Source organism: Ovis aries, chromosome 7 (assembly GCF_016772045.2).
Source record: "Ovis aries strain OAR_USU_Benz2616 breed Rambouillet chromosome 7, ARS-UI_Ramb_v3.0, whole genome shotgun sequence".
Taxonomy (NCBI): Eukaryota; Metazoa; Chordata; class Mammalia; order Artiodactyla; family Bovidae; genus Ovis; species Ovis aries.
The window spans coordinates 84,302,410-84,327,460 of NC_056060.1; the positions used below are offsets into that span (position 1 = coordinate 84,302,410).

The 25,051-nt window shown below is 49.7% G+C and overlaps 1 protein-coding gene across 1 annotated transcript; it reads left to right on the forward strand.

Moving 5' to 3' along the window:
* The first annotated feature begins 6,595 nt into the window (after window positions 1-6,595).
* LOC114115884 (bifunctional phosphoribosylaminoimidazole carboxylase/phosphoribosylaminoimidazole succinocarboxamide synthetase-like) lies at window positions 6,596-19,345 on the forward strand. Its single transcript, XM_042253131.2, has 3 exons — window positions 6,596-6,650; window positions 13,673-15,346; window positions 15,682-19,345. The coding sequence occupies exons 1-2, from the start codon at window positions 6,596-6,598 to the stop codon at window positions 14,827-14,829; spliced, it is 1,212 nt and encodes a 403-aa protein (XP_042109065.1). The 3' UTR covers window positions 14,830-15,346; window positions 15,682-19,345.
* Window positions 19,346-25,051: the final 5,706 nt, after the last annotated feature.

The following is a 25,051-nucleotide window of genomic DNA, read 5'->3' on the forward strand; positions in this document are numbered from 1 at the left end:
TTACATGAGTCTTATAGAAAAAAGGCTGTGTTCTTCCATGGCTTATCCTGGAGAGTGAATCAGATCACTGCTTCCTGGGGAGAACTGGTGCTCTCCCATCCCCTCTCAGTTCTTAGTTCGAAACAGGAATGGGGAGGCCACAGTTAAACATACAGATGTTGCGGCCCAGCTGAGCTGGACCTGCCTCTCCAGCCGCATCCCTCTTTTCCCAGCTCTCATCTTCTTCCAGAAAGCACAGGAAGGAAACTGTGTTAGGGGCAAGGGGTGCAGAGGGGAGCCAGATTAGTTCCTCTTATGGTTGGATTCCCAGGGGTGGAGGAGACAGAAAGTCTAGCGGAGCTTTCAGCAGACAGACAGAGGTCCTCCAGCCAGCCCCCTGGCCCCTGGCTCTCTTATGAGTCAAAGAACACTTGGCTGCTTCTCCAAAGATCCTCCTCTTCCTCCAGCTCCCGTCATCTTGGAGAAGAACAGGGGCCTCGAATCTATAGCCCAAGAGACTCTAAGAGGGCAGAACTGACTCCCGCCTTAGTAGCGTGGGGTGGAGGTGGGAGATGTGGGTGGAGGTGGATCTGACAGCTGCACTCTACTTTCCAGCTCTCGCTTTAGAACAGGACAGCTTTGGGGAGTCCCATTCTCCCCAATTATGAATCAAGTGCTCTAGATGACTTCATATAGTGTGAATCACTTCCCTATCTTTCTTCCAAGAACCTTCACGAGTTCTCCAGAACCCACATTTACCGAGCACTTGCTGTGTGTCAGATCGCATGTACACATGTGATATCTCCCTCCATCCTCACAATAGCCCTGAGCCTTGGCATCACCGCATCTTAGTGCTGAGAATGGTGAGGAACCAACAGGTTAAGTAATTTGCCTCAGGTCACCTAGCCAGTGAGCAGCCAAGCTGGAACTTGTCATGTGATACTAGACACGTGACTCTAAAGACCAGGATTTTTGTGCTGGACAAACCTGGGGAGCTCCGCTAGCAGCGGAGGCCTGTGCTCAAAGTCACAGAGGGCAGTTTCCAGGTCTTCCCAGCCCTAGATAAGGTTGTGAAGGGTCCTTGGCATCCTCCCTTTCCAGCCCTTCTGCCTCTCACCCCATTTTACCACCCTCTGTTCCTCCAGTCTCGTCTTCAATTCTTGTTTTCTATATGCAAAAGGGTTTGAATGACACTGGATTTGATTCGACCACACTCAGTGTGCTGAAAACATACCGTGATGCAGTCAGATGAGGGGGTGGAAGGGGCTTGTCCAGGGCCATAGATGTGAGTATAGGAGTTAGGACAGTGCTCAGGTTCCCAGCTCCCAGTTGATACTTGGATATAGCAAATATCTTATGCCCCACGAAGCCTGACCTCTGACCTCAAGTCTTTTAGCCCTTTGTGAATGACATTTATCCTGTTCCAGGCCCTGTACTGGGTTGTTCTGGGGGAGATTCTGAGACTTAAACACTCTCAGCCCTTGACATGTTCAAAACCTGGCAGTACGAGGAGGAAAAGTGAGAAGTCACCCCTAAGACCAGAGCCAGTATAAGCAGTGATGGGTGGGCAGGTGGAGCCTCAGAAGAGTCAACCTGAGGCATCACTCCCTGAAAGGGTGCCTGCCTCCCTCCAGGGACCAGTATCTTCATAACCACGTGCCATGATCATGAAGCTGGCCAAATCCTAGTACCGCCTACACTGTTGTTTTAGATTGATTTTTTTTAAACTTATAAAACATTTTTAAAGGAAATGTTATATCACTACTTTAAATAGTAAAATAACTGTAAAAATAAATTATAACCGGATATTGCCAGTGAAGACTCTGAGTCTGAGGTCTGCTCTCTTTTTGTTTTGGACAGGACATTTAGGTGTTAGAGACATATTAACTCCTAACTGAGGTTTTCTCTTGAACTCACTAGAAGCATGGAGAGAGGATTGGAAAGGGAATAATTTTCCCACTTCATGACTCGATCGTATCCAGGGCTAGCTAAAATCATCTCAAACACACCCCAAATCATCTCATATGCTTTTCGTACTTTGACAACCAGTGGCATAGAAAAATGAACATTCCAATTCCATAGTCAGAATAGGCATAATGTCTGGGGAGCAGACCCTCACTGGCAAGCTCCACCAGGCAATATGGAAGGCTTAAGTCATTTCCTCTCTGAAAAAGAGTGAAAAGGATAGGCAAGCTTCTCAGTTTTGGTACATGTTTTTACAACTTGCAAAGAGTTGTTTTTGTTTATTGTTTTTCCCCCGAGCATATGACACTCTAAGCCTTATGCAGCCCAAAAGATCTCTGGGTAATTTTCCTCTCTATTATGGCTGAGAAAGCTCAGGTAGAGGTCAAAAGGCCCACACAAGGTCATCCAGCAGGTTATCCCACAAAGGACTTTGCAAATGCCTGATGGTCCTCTCTAGTCACCCTGTCCTCAGGTAGGTGAACACAGCATCGCTCTGTGTGGGAAGCCTGTCCTGCATTACAGCAAACCCAGACCCACGGAGGCTGGTCCTCAAAGAAGAGTTTCTGGAAGAGCCATCCTGGGAGTCTGATCTCTGCCCTGAAATAGGATTCACCTTCTGGTGGGGATCTCTCTGTTCTTGGTGCCCACTGTCCCCACCCTGTGGGTCCCAGTGGGCACTCAGGGGAAAGAAGGACAAAGGAGGTAGAAAAACTGAGGGAAGTGGGATGGGTCATTGTCTGGAGGCTGAGATGTCTGCCCTCTAGTGTCAAAGGCCTGGGATGGGGGCCTCGGTTCCTGGCCTGTACCTGCCTCACGGAGGACAGCTCATCTGCAAGCATACCACCTAAGGTTCCTCTGACACTTTGCATCCTCTTCCTGGTCCAGGTCCGAAAAACCCCATTCCCAGGCCTCTGGCCTGGCCAGGCCTTCTCAGCTCAGGGCAGGCTCTTGCACCGAGGGACACACCTTTCATAACTGGTCTCAGCGATGCTTTCCCTTCCTCTGAGACTCACCTCTTACATTCAGGGTGTGGCCTGGCAGTATAAACAGACACTCTGTTTTAATTAAACAAATACAGTCAGCCCTCCGCATCCGAGGGTTCTGAATCCAAGGATTCAATCACCCACGGACTGAAAATATTCAGGAGAAAAATTCCAGTAATTTCCAAAAAGCAAACTTGGATTTGCTGCACATTGACAACTATTTACATAGCATTTACATTGTATTAGGTATCATAAGTAATCTAAAGATGATTTAAAGTATATGAGAGGGATTTCCCTGGTGGTCCAGTGGTGAAGAATCCGCCTGCCAATGCAGGGAATGTGGGCTTGATCCCTGGTCCGGGAAGATTCTACATGGCGCGGGACAGCTAAGCCTATGCGCCACAACTACTGAAACCCTGAAGCCCTGAGTGTCCCAGAGGCCCTGCTCTGCAATGAGAGGAGCCCTTGCAACGAGAAGCCCGCGCACCGCAACTAGAGCGTAGGCGCCCCCCTTGGAAACTACAGAAAACCCGCACGCAGCAATGAAGACCCAGCACAGCCCCAAATAAATAAATAACGAAATTTTTAAAACTACAGAATTTAAGTATGTGGGAGGATGTGCATGCGCAGGGTATACGCAAGTACTGTGCCATTTATATCAGGGACCTAAGCATCAGCAGGTGGTGGTCCTGGAACCAATTCCCCAGTAGCTACCAAGAGGTGACTGTATATCCTTTGTAGAAAATATGAGTTAACATAAAGAGTAAAATAAAAACCACCCAACCTCATCACTCAGAGAAAACCTCTATTAATATTTTGATATTCGTCTAGATTTCTTTCTAAGCATGCATAGCTTTTTAAAAATAAGAACGGCATCATATTGCTTGTAGCATGCTCTTCTTCATTTTATCATATTTTGATAATATCTTTTCCTATGAGTAGTAAAAATTCTATAGTCTCGCTGTTTGAAGTGGGTGGTCCAGGGACCAGCAGCATCGACATCCCCTAGGAACTTGCTGAAAATGCAGGATTTTAGGTATCACCCCCAGACCTATTAAATCAAAATATTCATTTTAACAAGATCCCAAGGATATTCTTGTGCACATTAACATTTGAGAATGCTGCTATCTGGCATCATTTTTCATGGTTGTAGTTCCAGAGAAGACTTATCACTGTGTGATTAAATTTTTCTTTTCAAATCCACCTGTAATTGGACATTCAGGTTGCATCTCATGTTTTCTCCATTATTAACAGTGCTACGATGAGCACGTGGGCTTCCCTGGTAGCTCAGCTGGTAAAGAATCCGCCTGCAATGCAGGATACCCCGGTTCAATTCCTGGGTCGGGTAGATCTCCTGGAGAAGGGAAAGGCTACCCACTCCAGTATTCTGGCCTAGAGAATTCCATGGACTGTATAGTCTATGGGGTCGCAAAGAGTCGGACACGACTGAGTGACTTTCATGTACATATTTATTGCTTGCGTCCCTTCATGCTTAGAAGTAGAATTTCTGGGTCAAAGGCTTTTGAGGCTTACTGTCAAGTTCCCTAGAGTAAAGCCATTCCATTCCTCCCTACCATGTCCAGAATGAGGAGATGCCCACGCCTCGGCAGGCCTTAGTACCATCACTCTTTTTTAACATCTTTGCCATTAGGTCTGGGAAAGACTTGGGATTGTTTTGCATACGTTTTCTTGGTTACTGGGGAGTTGAGTTGAACATTCTCCCTCCAAGTGAGCTTTAGCCACTTGCATTTGTTCTCACTGTCTGCTGGGTTTTATTTATTTGCTTATTTTAAATTGGAGGAAAATTGCTTTAGCATGTTGTACCGGTTCCTGCATACATCAACATGAATCAGCCATGTGTAGACATACGTCACCTCCCTCGCGAACCGCCCTCTCACCTGCTAGCCCATCCCACCCCTCTCGGTTGTCTCAGAGTACTCTGCTGGGGTGTTTGTGATACCCCGAGCCCACCGAGATAGTGGGAGATGCTGCCAGAAGGCTGGCCCGAGTCCAGTCTTGGTGTAGAGTTCTATCCGGACACTCCTGCTGCTGCTGCAGGGGGCACAGTGGGCTGGGGCCAAACCCAGGCCCCCCCTTCCCTGGCTCTCTTGTGGACCCCATGCCCAACCAAGCCCCCCACCCCCTGGTCTTGTGGGGGTTGGCTGTCCTTTGGTATGACATTCTCTGGCCTGGCTAGGCACCCCACGGCTCCCCAAGACAGGCCTGCCAGGTGTGCTGGGGTAGCCAGCGACTGGGACAATTCAGGGAAGTGACCCTGCCCCGTGGCTGAGCGCCTGCCCCAGCAAGCATTGTAAGCCGCCCACTGGCCAGTGGGGCTGAAGCTGCTGACGGTGGCAGCAGGAAACGGCGCTTACTCAGCCCCCGCCGCATGCATTTTGGCTGCCTCCCTCCGCCCAGCCTTCCTCCGGGGCACAGCTCATCCAGCCAGCAGCTGGGGGAAGCCGTGCCTGAGGAGGAAACGGTGGGGTGGGGAGGGACTACCCCCACTCCATCCCCCAACAAAGCTGCACCTGCGCCGGCTGGCCCTGCCACCTGTTGCCTGGCTGGGCATGAAGCCTGCCTGGGGGCCTCAGTGGCCAGTCAGGCACAGGGCTGGGACAGGGGTGGGTCCTGGCCCCACAGCCTTCAGGCTTAGAGTGGGACCACGAGTTGATGTCTACCTGCTCACTCCCCACAGCCACTGGGAGGTATGTAGGTAGAAGGAAATGACAACCCACTCCAATATTCTTGCCTGGAAAATCCCATGGATGGAGGAGCCTGGTAGACTACAGTCCATGGGATCCGCAAAGAGTCGGACACGACTGAGCGACTTCACTTTCACTTTCTTTCTGACAAGCAAGGAAATCAAAGCTCAGAAAACAAGGGTAATAATCGCCTAACCCCAAGATCACGTTGTTCGGTGCCAGGAACTCTGCAGAGTATTTTGCAACACTAACTCATCTGCGCCCCACAGGAATCATGGGTACAACAGCAGACCCATTTTCACCAAAGTCACCAAGGCGTGGAGAGATGAAGGCTCTTGGTCCACATCACATAGCCTTGGAAGGGCAGGTCTAAGTGTCTCACTCCAAAGCTTGCATCCTCAGCCATCCCAAACACCAGCCCACCGAGTGATCCATCTAGAACCCCAGACACGGCGGGCAAGTAGCAATGGGAACATTGGGAGGGGCGGGCCCACTTAGGCCCACCCTTCATGAAACTGTCTCAGCACTGGCTCTGCCCCCCACAGGAGCACCCACAACGACACTCATGCGGGCTGCTCGGTGGGAGTCACCTGACCCTGGGCCTCTGTCTCGCCATCCACTTCTGCATCTCCTTCTGTGACCAGATGTCCTCGGGGACTGTCTCAGAGGCTGTACCCTCTGGCTGTCTCCACCCTGCTGCTTGATTCTGACTCTGGGACCCTATGGCTCCTCTCTCTGCAAAAGGGGCTGAGAGGGAGTATGTATGGAATGTGGCAGACGGGAGAAGGCACCAGAGGCCACGGGCAGCAGAAAAGTGTCTCCTGGCTGGGAGCTGCATGGATGGAGGAGAAAGCAGAGGGAAGGGAGCGAGGAGCCTGCTCGGGGGCTGGGGGCCCAGGGGCAGATGTCTGGAGGATGAGCGGAGCCTACTCCACAGAACTAGGGAGGAGGCAGCAGCCCGGCATGACCGCCCCCCCTCCCAACAACGCCCAGCCTCCTTTCATCTTCTGCAGTGGCGGTAGTGGCCCCAGGCTGTCCCAAGGGCTGCAACAGCTGTTGCTGCTGATGCAAGCTGTTGGCTGCGGGTAGGGCTGGGGTAGGAAGGGAGGGCCAGGAGGAAGGAGGGAGTTGATCTCAGAGTGAGGGTCTCTGCATGATGACAAGCTTTCTCCAAATTTGCAAGATGGGACTGCGGGTTTTCAACCAGATTCACTTTTGTCCTAAGTGGGGCTCAAGGCCAGACCTCCAGGCCTTTGGCAATCAGGTTGGGGTCCAACCACCAGCTGTCAAGGCAACCTGTATCACTTAGGACTGCACAGAAAGGCCTGGAGAAATACTTGGCAATGGACAAGCCCATGGATATGCCAGGGGGAATCCTACACTGTGGGGCTCAGAAGGGGTTGGACCCAGCAGCTTTCTTTCAGCCCTTGCCTCTTCCCAGCAGTGTCTTCTGGATCTGGGCTAAGTTGAACTTGAGCCAGCCAAGCTGGCTGGCCTCTGGATGGATTTGGGTCAGACAGCTGGGATGTGGTGTTTCCCGCTCTGGTGGGTTTGCAGCCTAGGGCCCTGGGCCTCTTGGCCACAGCCCTCAGCAGGATGGCAGGGTTACAGTGGGGTAGAGGTTGGCAAGAATGGCTTTAGTGAGGTTTCCAAGGGAGGGGATGTGTCAAAGGATCAGAGCCAGGTGGTCCCCATAGCTCTTCCTGTTCTCTATCCAGGTGACCTTGAGACATGAGTGGTCCCTCAGGAAGGCCAGCCAACTGGCCCTGAAGGCTCCTTCTGTGTCCTCACGCTAGGGCTCTCACTCATTCAGAAGAGTTCTCCTCTCGAGGTCAGGTCAGCCTGCTCCAGGATAACATCATGCACTATTCAGTGGCCTCATTTTGGGTGTCCTGGTGAACTTGGTCATAGCTGTTGGGACTCCTGACTCCAGACTAGATGCTGTGTTCAGCTCCTCAAGACAACCTGTGCTTGGCTCTATGAGCAGCATGTGAAAAATAACACTGCCCTCCTCCCCGTTCCCCAGCTGCCAGGTCCAGCTTCAGGACTTCTTCCCATCCTTCCTTATCTGGACCACTCCTGTCCATCCTTGAAAGCTCATGTCAGATGTGAAGCTGTTTCCTCTCCCCGCATTAGCTCCAGGTAGAATCACTCATTTCCCTGCTCTGGGTTCTCGTCTCACAAGGCATAGAGTGAATGAAGCTTGCTAAGGAGCCATTCTTATCTTTACACTCTCCAGCTCAAACATTTGCCATGGCTCTCCATCACAAAAGACCTCTTACACTTTCTAGCTGCTGCATTATCCGCTAGGCTGGGCCAGAGAACCCTCCACTCCAATCAAGCCATCCCCAAGCCTTGCCTTAATCTTGGCCTGAAACTCTTCCTTCTCTGCTCCCCTGCTCCAACCAGACCCCCTTCCTGGAACACGTCACCACGCCTGCCTATTGAAATTCTACCCACTCTGCAAGGCCTGGGGTCTCCTCGTGCCCTGGGAGACTGATGGCTCCCAAAAGGGCGTGGGAGAAAACTTCCCTTGTGGACCCAGGGTTCCTCTTCCCATGCTCTCTAGAGTTAATGGCTTTGGAATAATTTCCATGGTATATTCCATATTGTAAATCAAACAGCAGCTGAAAACCTTCCCTTAATGTTCCGTGTGATTCCACATGAAGCGTATCATTGTATGGAGATGAATCTTTGTACCTTCGTGGGAAGATATAAGGCAGCATGAGCACACGGAGCTATGTGTGGGTTTGGAAATGTGTGGAAATGAGTGTACCTCTGCTTGTGTGAAAGTGGGTGTGTGCACGTGTGTGCACGTGAGCCTGTGCGGGTGATCCTGCGCTCGCAGACCAGAGCAGGCGCTTTGGGGGTGTGTGTAGAGAAGGCGTGTGCTGGAGAATTCTGCTGGAGAATCTGTGCATGCCGGTGTCCATATCCTGGTGTACTTCCTTCTGCCCTGCCCATGGCACTGGGCAAGGCCAAGGCCCAAACAATCTGCTTTCCACACACCACCCATGCCCAACCTCCAGGGCTGTGAGGAGGGGCTGTACACCGCATCCTGACTTTTGACAGAGATAAATGAAGCATTCCTGTGCGGTTGTCTAGCTGTGGTGACGAGCATCTGTGAGCGGCAGGGGTCTGGTCCCATGGTGACCTGGCCCCTGGCCCCCAGCCTCCAGCCCTTGGGACCCTTTGTGCTCCACATAGCCAGTGACCAAGCCTAGGAGGGCTCAGGAAGGGTCCAGCAAAAAGGTAATGGCTCAGGCTTCCCCGGTAGTTCAGTGGTAAAGAATCCGCCTGCCAATGCAGGAGACACGGGTTTGATCCCTGATCCAGAAGGATCCCACGTGTCGCGGAGTAACTGAGCCCGCACCCCACAGCTATTGAGCCTGCGCTGCAGAGCCCGGGAACTACGCCTACTGAGTCCACACACCGCTGCTACCGGAGGCTGCGTGTCCTCGAGCCCGTACTCCCCAGCAAGAGAAACCACTGCAACGAGAAATCCGCGTGCTGCAACTGGAGAGTAGCCTGCACAGCAATGAAGACCCAGCACAGCCGAACAGAAATACATAAATAACATGATTTGTCAAAGAGAGAGGTAATGGCTCTGTGCTTGTTCCTATGCAACAGGAACCCTCCCTGGGTTGCATATATTGGCTACTGGAGGTGGGGGAACAGAGACAGGGCCAGAGTACCCAGGGAATGCCAGGGCTCTGTGGGCCTCTTTCCTCTGGGAAGTGAACTTCAGAGGAACAATGCAACAAGTCAGTGCTGAGGGAGGGTCTGTTTGTGTGAACCCACTTTAGGGGGGACGAGGAGCTACAAGTTTACAGCGCAGCAACGAAGCTTAGGCTAGACAGAAGGAGGGAGCGTCCCTCATTGACCAAGGCCATAAAATCCACATCTGCGAAGATCCCCAGATAGCATCCACATCCATTCACGACCTGGTGGAGGGGGTCAGAGGCAGGAGACTGGCCAGGAGTCCTCTGCAGCCCTGATTGGGCCCAGTGGGGGAGACTGAGGAGAGGATCAGCCTGGCTGGCTTCGTTCACTGACCCCAAGATACCTCCCTCTACCCCTCCCGCCAAAAACTTTCTTATCCTCCATTTCCTGCCGCCCTCCCCTCACCTCCTAGGGGTTGCCCCAGCCTTGCCCCCAAAGTGGCTTCCTCGCTCCTTCCCTGCTGCTGCAGAATTTGGGAAAGAAGCCACAGAATCTGCCAGCAGACCACCCCCAAAGGGCCAGCCAAGTCCTGCCTGGTCCCTGGAGTGCAGCCCTGCGCCTCCCAGCCACAGGAACAGTACTTAGAGGCCAAGACTTGGAGGGGTGTCTCGGGAGGGCAGGGCGCCTTAGGAGGAAAGGGCAGGCCTCGGTGGGCACAGGACACCCTACCAGGGTGGCCCCAAGGGAACCAAAGCCGACTGAACAGGAGACTGAGCCCTGGGCCACCACCTCCGTCCTGGGTCCCCTCTTCTGAGAGGCTGTGGGGCCCCTGCCATGTGTTTACTGGTGGCTTCCTCTTGCTCCTGCTGGACTGGCTGTGGGAGAGGACATGGAGAATTTGAGGGGGGCAGTGTGGATGGAGGGTGGGTATCCTCTACGCCCTGGGCTCCTCCTGGAGTTCCTGTGACATCCCTGGGAGGTCTGACCCAGGCGAGCTCAGGGACTTGGGGAGGAGGTCATTAATCATCATTATTTATTATTTCTTAAGTAATGAGGGTTATGAAACATGGGACTTTATATCAGGCACTACTGGGAATATATGAAAGATGGTCCCTACCAGTAAGAACTCCCCTTGGGATTGACCAGGTGGGCCAGGAGCCATCCGGCCACTTGCAGACCAGCCGGGAATGAAGGGTGCAGGCTGGGCTGGGTTCTGGCAAGAGGCAGGCAGCTTCCTGTGACTGCCCACTACTTCTGAAAGCCTCGAGGTAGAAAAGGAGCTGGGTTTGGGGCCCTCCTGCACTGCAGCAGGCTCAGATCAGCTCTGGCTCCAGGGTGGCCTGGGTCACAGCTGGAGTTGTCACAATATTGACCCAGGAGGAGATAACATCCAAAGGGCTTGGAGTCCCAGTCGGATAAGGAGGGGGATGTCGCCGGAAAAGATCCCTGGCCCCCAAGGGGATCAAACTAAATGGGGCTTTAATAGGTCTCTTCCAGCTCAGATTTCATGGGTAATTGGAAGCAGGTCTTGAGCTGAGCAGAGAGGGCTGGCCTAGCAGCCTGCCGGGCGGTGCCACCTCCCCGTCACACCACACATGCCGCTGAGGCCTCGCCGGGGGGCTTCTGGGCTCCCTTTACTCTGCTTCGGAAGTGCTGCTGTTTTAACCCCTTCAGGAGAAGAAGATGGATAAGTAGGGAGTCAGAGTTAGCTGGGCCGGGGTGGGGGTGGGAGAAGCATACACTGAGCCAGATGGGCAGCGGGCCTTCATCCATCATTTATTCATTCATTCAACAAAGGTCCCTTAACATTTCAAGCTGGCAACAGCCCTGTAGGGGGCTCCCCTGGTGGCTCAGTGGTAAAGAATCTGCCTGCTGGTGTAAGAGACACAGGTTTGATCCCCGATCCGGGAGGATCCCACATACTGCAGAGCAAAGAAGCCGTGTGCCACAACAACTGAGCCTGTGATCTAGAGCCCAGGACTTGCAGCTACTGAAGCCCACGAGTCCTGGAGCCCATGCTCTGCAACAAGAGAAGCCACTGCAAGGAGAAGCCTGCACGCTGCAACTCGAGGGTAGCCCCTGCTCTCCTCAACTGAAGGAAGAAAAGCCCGCATAGCGATAAGACCCAGCACAGCCGAAAACGAACAAACAAAAAAGGGTCTAGGTTCATCTACCTCATTAGAACTGACTCACACGTGTTCTTTTTGATGGCTGAGTAATATTCCATTCTGTATATGTACCACAACTTCCTCATCCATCCATCTGTGGATGGACATCTAAGCTGCTTCCATGTCCAAGCTATTGTAAATAGTGCTGCCTAGAGGAGTGGGAGAAACACAAGCTGGAATCAAGATTGCCGGGAGAAATATCAATAACCTCACATATGCAGATGACACCACCCTTCTGGCAGAAAGTGAAGAGAAACTGAAAAGCCTCTTGATGAAAGTGAAAGTGGAGAGTGGCTTAAAGCTCAACATTCAGAAAACGAAGATCATGGCATCTGGTCCTATCACTTCATGGGAAATAGATGGGAAAATGGTGGAAACAGTGTCAGACTTTATTTTGGGGGGCTCCAAAATCACTGCAGATGGTGATTGCAACCATGAAATTAAAAGACGCTTACTCCTTGGAAGGAAAGTTATGACCAACCTAGATAGCATATTCAAAAGCAGAGACATTACTTTGCTGACCAAGGTCCGTCTAGTCAAGGCTATGGTTTTTCCCATGGCCATTTATGGATGTGAGAGTTGGACTGTGAAGAGGGCTGAGCACTGAAGAATTGATGCTTTTGAACTGTGGTGTTGGAGGAGACTCTTGAGAGTCCCTTGGACTGCAAGGAGATCCAACCAGTCCATTCTGAAGGAGATCAGCCCTGGGATTTCTTTGGAAGGAATGATGCTAAAGCTGAAGCTCCAGTACTTTGGCCACCTCATGTGAAGAGTTGACTTATTGGAAAAGACTTTGATGCTGGGAGGGATTGGGGGCAGGAGGAGAAGGGGACAACTGAGGATGAGATGGCTGGATGGCATCACTGACTCGACGGACGTGGGTTTGAGTGAACTCCGGGAGTTGGTGATGGACAGGGAGGCCTGGCGTGCTGTGATTCATGGGGTCGCGAAGAGTTGGACATGACTGAGCGACTGAACTGAACTGTACAGAGGAATGGGATGGGGTGGGAGGTGGGAGGGAGGTTTAAGAGGGAGGAAACATGTGTATACCTATGGCTGATTCATGTTGATGTATGGCAGAAACCAACACAATTTTGTAAAGCAATTATCCTCCAATGAAAAATCAATACATTTTTATAAAGGGAAGGAAGGATTGCATTTCAGTCCCCAATGTAGCTGGGGCACATATGTTCTTATGCTTGAAGAGGCATTTCTCCTCTAACACCATTGGTAGGTGCTGGCCATTGCCCCTGCCCATTGGTGCTGACCTCAGTTCAGTTCAGTCGCTCAGTCATGTCCGACTCTTTGTGACCCCATGAACCCCAGCACACCAGGCCTCCCTGTCCATCACCAACTCCCAGAGTCCACCCAAACCCACATCCATGGAGTCGATGATGCCATCCAACCATCTCATCCTCTGTTGTCCCCTTCTCCTCCTGCCCTCAATCTTTCCCAGCATTAGGGTCTTTCCCAATGAGTTAGCTCTTCACATCAGGTGGCCAAAGTATTGGAGTTTCAGCTTCAACATCAGTCCTTCCAGTGAACACCTGGGACTGATATCCTTTAGGATGGACTGGTTGGATCTCCTTGCAGTCCAAGGGATTCTCAAGAGTCCTCTCCAACACCACAGTTCAAAAGCATCAATTCTTCGGCGCTCAGCCTTCTTCACAGTCCAACTCTCACATCCATACATGACCACAGGAAAAACCATAGCCTTGACTAGACAGACCTTTGTTGGCAAAGTAACGTCTCTGCTTTTTATTATGCTGTCTAGGTTGGTCATAACTTTCCTTCCAAAGAATAAGCGTCTTTTAATTTTATGGCTGCAATCACCACCTGCAGTGATTTTGGAGCCCCCAAAAATAAAGTCTGACACTCTTTCCACTGTTTCCCCATCTATCTGCCATGAAGTGATGGGACTGAATCCCATGATCTTCGTTTTCTGAATGTTGAGCTTTAAGCCAACTTTTTCGCTCTCCTCTTTCACTTTCATCAAAAGACTCTTTAGTTCTTCTTCACTTTCTGCCATAAGGGTGGTGTCATCTGCATATCTGAAGTTATTGATATTTCTCCTGACAATCTTGATTCCAGCTTGTGCTTCTCCCAGCCCAGCGTTTCTCATGATGTACTCTGCTTATAAGTTAAATAAGCCGGGAGACCACTCCGGACAATGGCGGCAGTCAAAGTACTGAAGATTGGTAAGAAACAGCAGGAAACGCAGCCAGAAAGAATCACCTTGAAGGAAAAGCTGCAATCTCAAATAAAATTACCAGCTGTATTTTTCAGTTGTTACAGGAAGCAGGTATCAAAACTGCTTTCACCAGAAAATGTGGAGAGACAGCTTTCATTGCACCTAAGTGTGGAATGATTCCAGTTGAATGGGTTTGTAGAAGAATAGCAACTGGTTCTTTTCTCAAAAGAAATCCTGGTGTTAAGGAAGGACATAAGTTCTACCCACCTAAACTGGAGATGTTTTTTAAGGATGATGCCAATAATGATCCACAGTGGTCTGAGGAACAGCTAATTGCTGCAAATTTTTGCTTTGCTGGACTTGTTATAGGACAAACTGAAGTGGATCTCATGAGTCATGCTACACAGGCTATTTTTGAAATACTGGAGAAATCCTGGTTGCCCCAGAACTGTACACTAGTTGATATGAAGATTGAATTTGGTGTTGATGTAACCACCAGAGAAATCGTTCTTGCTGATGTTATTGATAAGGATTCCTGGAGACTCTGGCCATCAGGAGATCGAAGCCAGCAAAAAGACAAACAGTCATATCGTGATCTCAAGGAAGTAACTCCTGAAGGGCTACAGATGCTAAAGAAAAATTTTGAGTGGGTTGCAGAAAGAGTAGAGTTGCTTCTGAAACCAGAAAGTCAGTGCAGGGTTATAGTATTGATGGGCTCAACCTCTGATCTTTGTCACTGTGAAAAAATTAAGAAGGCTTGTGGAACTTTTGGCATTCCATGTGAACTTAGGGTCACCTCTGCCCATAAAGGACCAGATGAAACTCTGAGGATTAAAGCTGAGTATGAAGGGGATGGCATTCCTACTGTATTTGTGGCAGTGGCAGGCAGAAGCAATGGTTTAGGGCCGGTGTTGTCTGGTAACACTGCATATCCAGTTATCAGCTGTCCTCCTCTCACTCCAGACTGGGGAGCTCAGGATGTGTGGTCTTCTCTTCGATTACCCAGTGGTCTTGGCTGTTCGACCATCCTTTCTCCAGAAGGATCAGCTCAGTTTGCTGCTCAGATATTTGGATTAAATAACCATTTGATCTGGGCCCGACTGCGAGCAAGTGTATTAAATACATGGATCTCCTTGAAGCAGGCTGACAAGAAAATCAGAGAGGCCAATTTATAAGAAAGAATATCACTGCATTTTTTTAGGAGGAAAACTATAATTTTCTAGTTTAGCTGCCCCCCCCAAATCAAGATGAAAAGATTTTAAATCATTGAGAGAAAAATAAAATTTGTAAGTGAATTAAAAAATAAATAAATTAAATAAATAAGCAGGGTGACAATATACAGCCTTAACGTACTCCTTTTCCTATTTGGAACCAGTCTGTTGTTCCATGTCCAGTTCTAACTGTTGCTTCCTGACCTGCATACAGGTTTCTCAAGAGGCACACAGAAGAACTGTATAAAAAAGATCTTCATGACCAAGATAATCACGATGGTGTGATCACTCACCTAGAGCCAGACATTCTGGAATGTGAAGTTAAATGGGCCTTAGGAAGCATCACTACGAACAAAGCTAGTGGAGGTGATGGAATTCCAGTTGAGCTGTTTCAAATCCTGAAAGATGATGCTGTGAAAATGCTGCACTCGATCTGTCAGCAAATATGGAAAACTCAGCAGTGGCCACAGGACTGGAAAAGGTCAGTTTTCATTCCAATCTCAAAGAAAGGCAATGCCAAAGAATGTTCAAACTACCGCACAATTGCACTCATCTCACATGCTAGTAAAGTAATGCTTAATATTCTCCAAGCCAGGCTTCAGCAATCTGTGAACCATGAACTTCCAGATGTTTAAGCTGGTTTTAGAAAATGCAGAGGAACCAGGGATCATTCCCAACATCTGCTGGAACATGGAAAAAGCAAGAGAGTTCCAGAAAAACATCTATTTCTGCTTTATTGACTATGCCAAAGCCTTTGACTGTGTGGATCACAAGAAACTGTGGTGCTGACCTAATGGGCCTCTGTTCTCTCTCTAGGGCTCCAGGTACCTGGCCTCTGATATTTCCTCCAGTGGAGAGGGATCCCAGCCAAGACCCTGAGCAGCCAAGACCGGCTCCTACTCTCAGATGGCTTAGGACACCCCCTCAGAGAGGGGGCTGTGGGAACAGGCCTGTGAGAGGCCAGCCTAACCTGTTCCTCAGACTGAAGTGTAAATAAGACAGGCTTTGAAAAGGCCTTGACCCAGAAGCCTCCACACCAGACACCTCGCTTTTCTCCTCCCTGCCTGGGACCTCCAAGGGAGGGAACATAGAGGCTGGACAGGAAAGAAAATACCCAGGGCTGCACACGTAGTCTTCCCCAGCCATACACATGGATGTGCACCCTTGTGTGCACGCAGACACACACACACACAAACGCACACTCTCACGTAGAAAGGAAGAACTTGGCTGAAATGTAGGACATCTGCCCGCCAGAGATGGTGTAAAGGATGCTGCCTGGAGAAGCAGGGTCAGGGCTAGTGGCCCGAGAGCTCTCTATAGCTGAGACTGTCTGAAAAATGCGCCCACAAGGACCACCTAGACCTCAAAGAGGATCACAGACATTCTCCCACAAGGTACTTGTGGACACAAGAGGACACCAGTGTGCTCACTTTGCCAAGATCCTTGGCAAACCTACTCTGTGCCTGGCAGCGTGCTGAGCCTGGGAGTACAGGGTGCACCTGCATTAGGAATGAGGGGGCCAACCAGCAAGAGATGAGCGGACCCCTCCACCTGGGGTGGGCCCTGCAGGGCTCAGAGTGGTCTTTGGCCAAGCTGAGGCCACAATTAGGATGCAGAGTCTCGCCTTGGAGGCTGCCCCAGCTAGTGCACAGGTAAAAAGAGCCCCAAAGACTCAGGTCCTCTCCCTGCCCAAAACCCACCCACTCCCACAGTTCTGGCCCGCACTGGGGCCCCGAAAAGAAAACCACTGAGGAGGATGGGATGTCAGTTCACAGACGAATCTGATCAGCACAAGCAGCTATAGGACGTGCCCTTCCCTGCGCCTTGGTCCCCTCCCCTGCCCCGTACACCCTGGGGGTCTGCCGGGGGACAGGCCTGGCCCCTGCCTGTCTGCGAGGCCAATTACAGTCGCCTTAATCACCCTGGTGGCCTGAGTAACAACTGTCTGCCCATCGGTCTCCTTCCCAGGGTGTGTCGGAGGGGATGACCCCTCACAGCTCCCCTCCAAGGAGTAGGAGTGTGAAACAACAGCAATCCGATGGCTGTCATCCAGGTTAACGCCTGACTCCTCTCTCTGCCTGCTAGCCTCCTGTGTGTTTGCCTGGCTCCTCCAGGCCCTGGGATAGAGGGCCTACCAGGGCAGGCCTGGGACTGTGCATCTCCTGAGTGCTAATGCCATGGCTAAGTCCCAGCGGTGCTGGGGAGGCGGGTGCTCCCTGCTAGCCAGTGCAAATGAGGTACCCGGCTGTTGAGGTCTGCTTGGCATTTCCTGTGTTGGCTTTGGCTGGCGAGGCCAGGCCCGTGGGCTGCCCTCTTGACCCAAACCGAGTCAAGCAGGCTTGTCCAGGACTCTAGCGAGTACTGGCTTCTGTTCTGCGCCCCGCAGGGAGTCCTGTTCTGGAAAAAGAGATCACTCTTCCCCGCCGGGGTTCTCACTGAGCTGTCTTCCCTTGCTTTGCAGGTTGCTTTGTAGACCACCTGAGGCCTGGCTGGCCCTTATCCTGCTCATCTCAGGGCGTGTTCCCCAGGTTGAGCAACGGAGCCCAGGGAATGTGCATCAGATCTCTGAGCTTCCAGTGGCTTCCATCTGTCTGTGGAGTAATTCGCTTAGCTCCAGGCTTAGTCCTTTGACTGGACCTGAAGGAGCCTCAGGCAAGGAGTCTGTTCTGGTCATTAGCACCCGCATTCCAGTTGAGAACCTGCGAGCACTCCCTTGGGCAACCCCAGAAGGGCCGGTTTCACCTGCAGGCTTCAGTATTGCTTGCTCTGGGTCCTCAGTCCATGTCTTCTTTGGTTTGAGGTCTCTGGGATATCAGATTGTCCAAAACAAGAAGACTTCATGATGCTCATTTTCCCAAAGAGCAGAGGCTGCAACACAGCAGACTCTTTGTGTGCAGTGTGGTCCCCAGCCACTCTATCTGGTTGCCCCCATCCCTGCCCCACCCAGGTCCCCTTGGGGGCATAGCGCACTCCCCATTCCCAATGGCCAGGGCTCTCTGGTCTCGAATTTGGCCAGGTTGGGCGGAGAGGGCAGAGCCAGATCTCAACACATAGACCATCACGGGTCCATATCCCTTCCCTCTCTCTTCCTTGGGGGTGCCCCTGTGAGAAGAAGCAGGAAAAAGGAACACAGGGTCTAGAGCCAGAGACATCTGAGCATGAATCCCAGCTCTATGACACACCAGCTGTGTGCCTTGAACGAGGAAGCAAATGGTCATGGAACTCAGTTGCCTTGTCAGTAAAATGGAGACAGTAGAGGTGCCCATGGCCTAGGGTTTGTGAGAGGAGTCATTGGGCCTTGTTGGTGTTTAGTCACTGTCTTTGTGACCGCATGGACTGTAGCCCACCAGGTTCCTCTGTCCATGGGATTTCTCAGGCAAGATTACTGGAGTGGGTTGCCAATTTCCTTCTCCAGGGGGTCTTTCTGACCGAGGGATTGAACCTGCATCTCCTGCGTTGGCAGGCCAATTCTTTATCGCCAGGCCACCATGGAGGCCCCTGCTAATGGAGGCCTCCACCTTTCTCCATTGTTGGCTCCTTTGGGCCAGACACATGAGTGCTCAGCAATGTGGAAAATATGAGATGAAGGAAGGAAAAGGCTCTGGATTTCCTATACTGCTTGAGGGAGGAGCAGTAGGCAGGATTCTTCTGGCAAGTTTGGGGTGGTTTTTATCAGAAGACTGAGAAGTGTTTATCATCTTTATGAGCAATTCCACTTCTGGTACTCTATCTTGGGAAATAATCTGAAATGTCAGAAGTCAGGCAGAGCTCTAGGAAGGCCGGGAAAAAATGTCTTCAAAGATGTTCTTCTCAGTGTCATTTATAGCAGCAAACATACAAAGAAGATATCTCAGATCCAATGGGAGGAGACTGGTTAAGCATATTATGCTATATCATCTACGTAAGGAATTAAAGGATGAGCACTAAAAGTTGTGTCTAGGAAAAAATTTTTAAGACATGGCAACATTTGAGTGAAAAAAAAAATCAGGATATCTATTGACAAAGTATTATCTTAATTATGTGGAAAATTGGTTATGAGTAGAGAAACAAAACATGAAAATATATATAGAACTTTATTATCAGCTCAAAAAGAAAGGAATTCTGACAAATACTCCAACATGAATGAACCTTAGAGCCATTATGCTAAGGGAAATAAGCCAGGCAGACAAGGGCAATTACGGTATGATTTATATGAGGTACCTAAAGTAGTCAAATTCTTTGAGACAGAGGTGGTTGCTAGGGGCTTGAGGGAGTGGACATTTATTATTTAATCATGCAGAGATTCAATGTGAGAAGATAAAAAGTGCCGATGACGGCGGTTGCACAAGAATATAAACATACATTTTTAAACGACTGTATTTTTTTAAATGGTGGAAATGGTAAATTTTATTTTATTTTACCTCTACTAAAAAAAAAAAAAAAGGAGGTCATAGGGGAAATACTTCCAAATGCCCTTAATAAATATTTTTGAGTAAAGGGATTATGGGGTGATCTTTCTTCTTTTTAGTTTCTGACATTTTGCCCTAGTAAATGAGGTATTTCTGTTTGTTTGTTTGTTGTTTGTTTTAAGGAAGCTTGCTCCAGCATCTCCCAGATGTGCGCGGGGGTGGGGCTGGCGGGAGAGGCTCCGTCCAGCTGCAGTTGGAAATGAGGGGAGAAACACAGCCTGCTGGGGAAGGGCTGGCTCAGAGAAGGCCCCGGGGTCTCCCCTACGCTCTCACTCCCCTTTGGCTGGCCTCTTTCTCTGCCTTCCCTCCACACTCCGAACCTTGCCCAGGGGCCTCTCTTGTAGGAACAGTACAGTTGCTAGTCTGAAGCGCTGTCACAGCCCTAGTGGGAATGTGGGCTCGGGGCTTTCTCAGATGTTTGGTACCCGCGAAGCCTTCCCCCTGCTGCTCCGCCCCGGCCCAGCTGCAAAAACAACAGCCCATACCCAAAGCCCTGTTATTGCAGCCCAGAAGTTGGGGCCTCAGCGTGCAGCAGGAGTGGGGATGGGGCCTGCAAGCCCCAAAGAGACCTAGGGGGATTGGAGGGTCTCCTCTCCTGCTTCCCTGGGGGGAAATCTGGCTCCAAGGTGTAGGAAGAACAGGCTTTGGGAGTCCAGAGGAATGAGAGCCAACTCTGCCAGTGGCCTCCCTGGCTCCCTGGGGATGGTGGTGGGGGAGTGTGGTGGTGGATGGGGGGGCAGGAAGTCAAGCCACTTGGGAACCCGCTGAGCCAAGCCGTGGGCAGGAGGCGGCACCACCGTGGCTCCCAGGCAGGCCAGGGCCAAGGCTTTCCCACGGGGTGTGACTGGCCACTGGGCTTCACGGATCCATCCACTCCAGGCTAGGGCTTGTGAGCCCTGGGAAGTTTCCATGCAGTCTTCCCTTCAGGGGATAGGGGCTGGCAGGGAGATTCCCCTACCCAACCCCAGTGCCCTCAGGTGTGTGCAGGGCATTCCAGTAAGGCCAGAGCACAGCTTTCAGAGGCCTGCCACTCAGCCTTCTCAGCATCGGCTCCAGTCTCATCCTTCAGCTCCTTAAACATGTGACAGGGTAGGGACAGAGAACTTTATATCCCCAAGATTCTGAAGACCTCAGAGACTGATGGGAGCCTGGCCCCCTGACCCTTAAAGACCATTCCTCCACTCCAGCATGAAGGGTACAGATGTGGAATTAGGAGGCACTGTGGAAATCTCTGGGGAAGACAAACCTGGGTTAGAACTTAACCTCTGCCCCACTGGCTACATGCCTGGGCATTGCATTTAAGCTCTCTGAGCCTCAGCTCCTTCCACTGTGAAATGAAGACATTAACATTTATCCTGTAGAGTCTTGGATAGTTTTGATGTAATTATAATAATAGTCTCTGGCACAAGGTAGGTGTGGTGCTTAATAGTAGAGGATACTGATTTTTATTACCCAAGCCCAAAGAAGGAAACTAAGCTGTGATTAGAAAGAACTTTCTGATCTCAGAACTCAGTTCAGTTCTCCCCACCCACCAGGTTCTGCACAACGTGGCCAGCATGCTTGAGAAGCTCCCTCACCTTTTATTTCTCCACTCTGGTCAGGAACCAGTCAATCACATTGCCCTCTAGAGTTAGATGACGACCGTGCGTTGTTAAGGATGTTCCTGGCCGTAGGCATCAAACCATCAAACCAGCAGATAGAAACTATTCCAGGGAAAGAAGGAGGGAGCCAGATGAGAGAGGGTGGCCTTGGGCCCCTGTGATCCACCAGTAGCCTCTGCCTGCAGGTTAGTGGCTGAGTGTCACAGATGCACCAAGAATGGTAAGAAGTGCTGGGACCCAGGACCCAGGCTTCCTGACTGGGCTACACCATCATGCAGTGTCTGTAGCTGTTCTGAAATACTCACAGGTAGCTACAGTAGGGCTTCCCAGGTGGTGCTAGTGGTAAGAACCCGCCTGCCAATGCAGGAGACATAAGAGACACAGGTTTGATCCCTGGGTTGGGAAGAACCCCTAGAGGAGGACATGGCAACCCACTCCAGTATTCTTGCTTGGAGAATCCCATGGATAAAGGATCCTGGCAGGCTACAGTCCATAGCGTCGCAGAGTCAGACATGACTGAAGCACCTTAGCACTCAGTTACACTAATCTTTAAGATCACTACTCTTATCTAATGTCACTGCCGTTATCATCTCCCCTGACAGATAACATCACCTAGTTTCAGAGAGGCAGACCTAAGATCTAAACTGAGATTTACATGACATTCAAATCCAAGCATATGAACAGTTTAACATTCCATATACTGCTACCATAGCTAAGAGGAAAATGGTGGGCCCTGGTTTCCACGTATTTTCTCCCAGAACCACAGACTGTTTTCATCTACCTATGTGCTTGGTGCAAGTCTCACTTAGAATGGACCTATCAGCTGTGGAATGACTGATCTCTTGACCAGAGCCAGCCCACTTCACAGGGCTCTTTCGAGACCAAAAGAGACAGGCCTATGAATATCTTTGACTTAAAGGCAAGATCCTCTAAGTGTGAGGGGTGATGTTGTTTATTATTAGAATCTCCCCTGCTATGGGGGCTGTTTGCCAATATGCAACATGGTGTTTTTACTTATTTATACACTGAATAAATGTTTGTTGCATATTGAATATGTTGCTCTATGAAGAGCAACTGTTAATATCCAGTCCTAATAACAATAACAGTGTGTGTGTGTGTGTGTGTGTGTGTGTGTGTGTTTCTAATTGCATGCCCTGGGACTACTACTGTGTTGTCATTAGACTTTCCCTCCAAATTCCTAGGAATGAATCATGTTTAAATTCCAGGGAATCTCAAGAACAGAGCCAGTTTCCAAAAAATGTACATTCATGTTTAGACTAAGATTAGCTTCTAGTCAAACAGGATCAATCAAATAATAATAAACTCCTACCTTAGCTGACAATAGGGTTGGAAGACAAAAGAGAAACCTAGTCAAGGCTCTAGCAACCCAAAAAGTTAAACCAAAGAGGAATTTGTTGTGAAGCACAAGGGTGACTCTGCCTTCAGGCCTGGCTAGATCTAAGGGCCTACATCAGCTTGCTTCAAATCATCAGCTCATTTTCTCTTTCCCCTCTTGCTCCTCTCGCGCTAGGACTGGGTTCTGCTTGCTCTTGTTTCTCCTGCAGACAATCTTTCTCTACGAGGCAGGACAGCTGACCACTGATAGACTTGAGCCATTTTCCCCACAGCAGACAAGGAAGATAGAAACCTGCTCTCTTCTGGGGTCTATATGGCAAATCACAGCCAAGAACTGAAAGGCTTTACACAACCAGTCAGCATGGAAGTGGGAGACTGACCAGATCTGGGTGGTGTGCCATCCCTGTGGTGAGGAGCCACACTGGGTACCAGGAGGCCTTGGGATTGACAGTTCCACCTGAATGGCATGGGATGAGGAGGGGCAATTCCCAAAGGAAAGGAGGTGCAGGGGAGATAAAAACAACAGGTGTCCACTACAATAGCACTTGTTCTCAGGGTGCGCAGAGACATGACTTATCCACCAAAACAATCAGAGAAGGATAAAAACAGGAGTGCATTCACATGCCCAAGTGCTGAGTCAAAGCCCTTCAGGAAGAGGAAGTGATCTGATGGCCTAAAAGAGATTCTTTAGAACACTAGGAGAAAGACACAAATATTTTGGTCAGCACCCCGCCCCCCCCCCCCCCGCCTCCCCCTCCCCACCAGTTGAGAATTATCATCATAATCACGTTATTTTCTGGGGCTTCCCTGGTGACTCAGGTATAAGGATTCCACCTGAAATGCAGGAGACTCAGAAGATATGGGTTTGACCCCTGATGGGAAGATCCCTTGGAGGAGGAAATGGCAACCCACTCCAGTATTCTTGCCTGGAGAATCCCATGGACAGAGGAGCCTGGTGAACAGACCGCTGTTGGCGTCACAAAAGGGTTGGACACAACTGAGTACATCACAGCACCTTATTCTCCAAATTAAGTTTGAAAATAGTGATTTGATAATTCTGCAGGCAATTAGCCAGAATGTTTGAAATCGGGATCCTTTGGGAAAATCTGGAAGATTTGGTCAACATAATCACACTCCTGGTTGAGAGAATGGGCCTGATGAGTTTTTTTTCCTTAACAAATAACTTTTCTTTCTTACAAATAACTTTCTCTGTTTATAAATGGGTTGCGTGTATTACAGGAATTTTTGAAAATACAGAACAGAACATATATAAAATGGAAAGAGTAACATGGAAACTTACATTACCATAGGTAAACTAGATAGCTATTTTAAAAAATAGGGAATTTGCTGTATGACTCAGGAAACTCAAACAGGGGCTCTGTATCAACCTAGAGGGGTGGGATTGGGAAGGAGATGGGAGGGAGGTTCAAAAGGGAGGGGATATATGTATACCTATAGCTGATTCATGTTGAGGTTTGACAGAAAGCAACAAAAGTCTGTAAAGCAATTATCCTTCAATACAAAAATAAATTTTAAAAAAACTACTCTTGTATTTGTTAGGATTGGGTGTGACTGCAACTGATAGGAACCCCAAGCTAACAATGGTTTAAATAGGACTGAGGTCTATTTTGCTCAAAGCTACATGAACTCCAAAAGTCCAGGATTGCATGGGACTTCTGCTCTCCAGAGGCTTTGCCATGCCTAGGCTCCTTCCAGCTCACTACCCTGTCATCCCTACGCTGAGGCCTGCCACCTCATAATCTAAGCAAGCAGAGCAGAAAGGCAGCAAGAAGGAGAAGGTGATAAAGAGGTCAAAGACCCATGACAGCTACTCCTAGGGAAAATTCTCAGAAATAGCAACACAAGGCATCCACACTGTCCCAGTGCTAAGAATGTAGTCACTTGCGCACATCTACTTGCTGGACAAACTGGGAAATGTAGTCTTTTTTTCTGAGTAGCTAATTGCCCAGAATATTACTACAGAAGAGCTATTACTGAGGCAATTAAGGGGCCTCTGGTACTGCACTCAATATGTCAGCAAATTTGGAAAACTCAGCAGTGGCCACAGGACTGGAAAAGGTCAGTTTTCATTCTAATCCCAAAGAAAGGCAATGCTGAAGAATGCTCAAACTACACAATTGCACTCATCTCACAAGCTAGTAAAGTAATGCTCAAAATTCTCCAGGCCAGGCTTCAGCAATCTGTGAACCATGAACTTCCAGATGTTCAAGCTGGCCTTAGAAAAGGCAGAGGAACCAGAGATCAAATTGCCAACATCCGCTGGATCATGGAAAAAGCAAGAGAGTTCCAGTAAAACATCTATTACAGCTTGATTGACTATGCCAAAGCCTTTGACTGTGTGGATCACAACAAACTGTGGAAAATCTTCAAGAGATGGGAATATCAGATGACCTGACCTGCCTCTTGAGAAACCTGTATGCAGGTCAGGAAACAATAGTTAGAACTGGACATGGAACAACAGACTGGTTCCAAATAGGAAAAGGAGTACGTCAAGGGTATATATTGTCACCCTGCTTATTTAACTTATATGCAGAGTACATCATGAGAAATGCTGGACTGGAAGAAGCACAAGCTGGAATCAAGATTGTCGGGAGAAATATCAATAACCTCAGATATGCAGATGATACCACCCTTATGGCAGAAAGTGAAGAAGAACTAAAGAGCTTCTTGATGAAAGTGAAAGAGGAGAGTGAAAAAGTTGGCCTAAAGCTCAACATTCAGAAAGCTAAGGTCATGGCATCCGGTCCCATCCCTTCATGG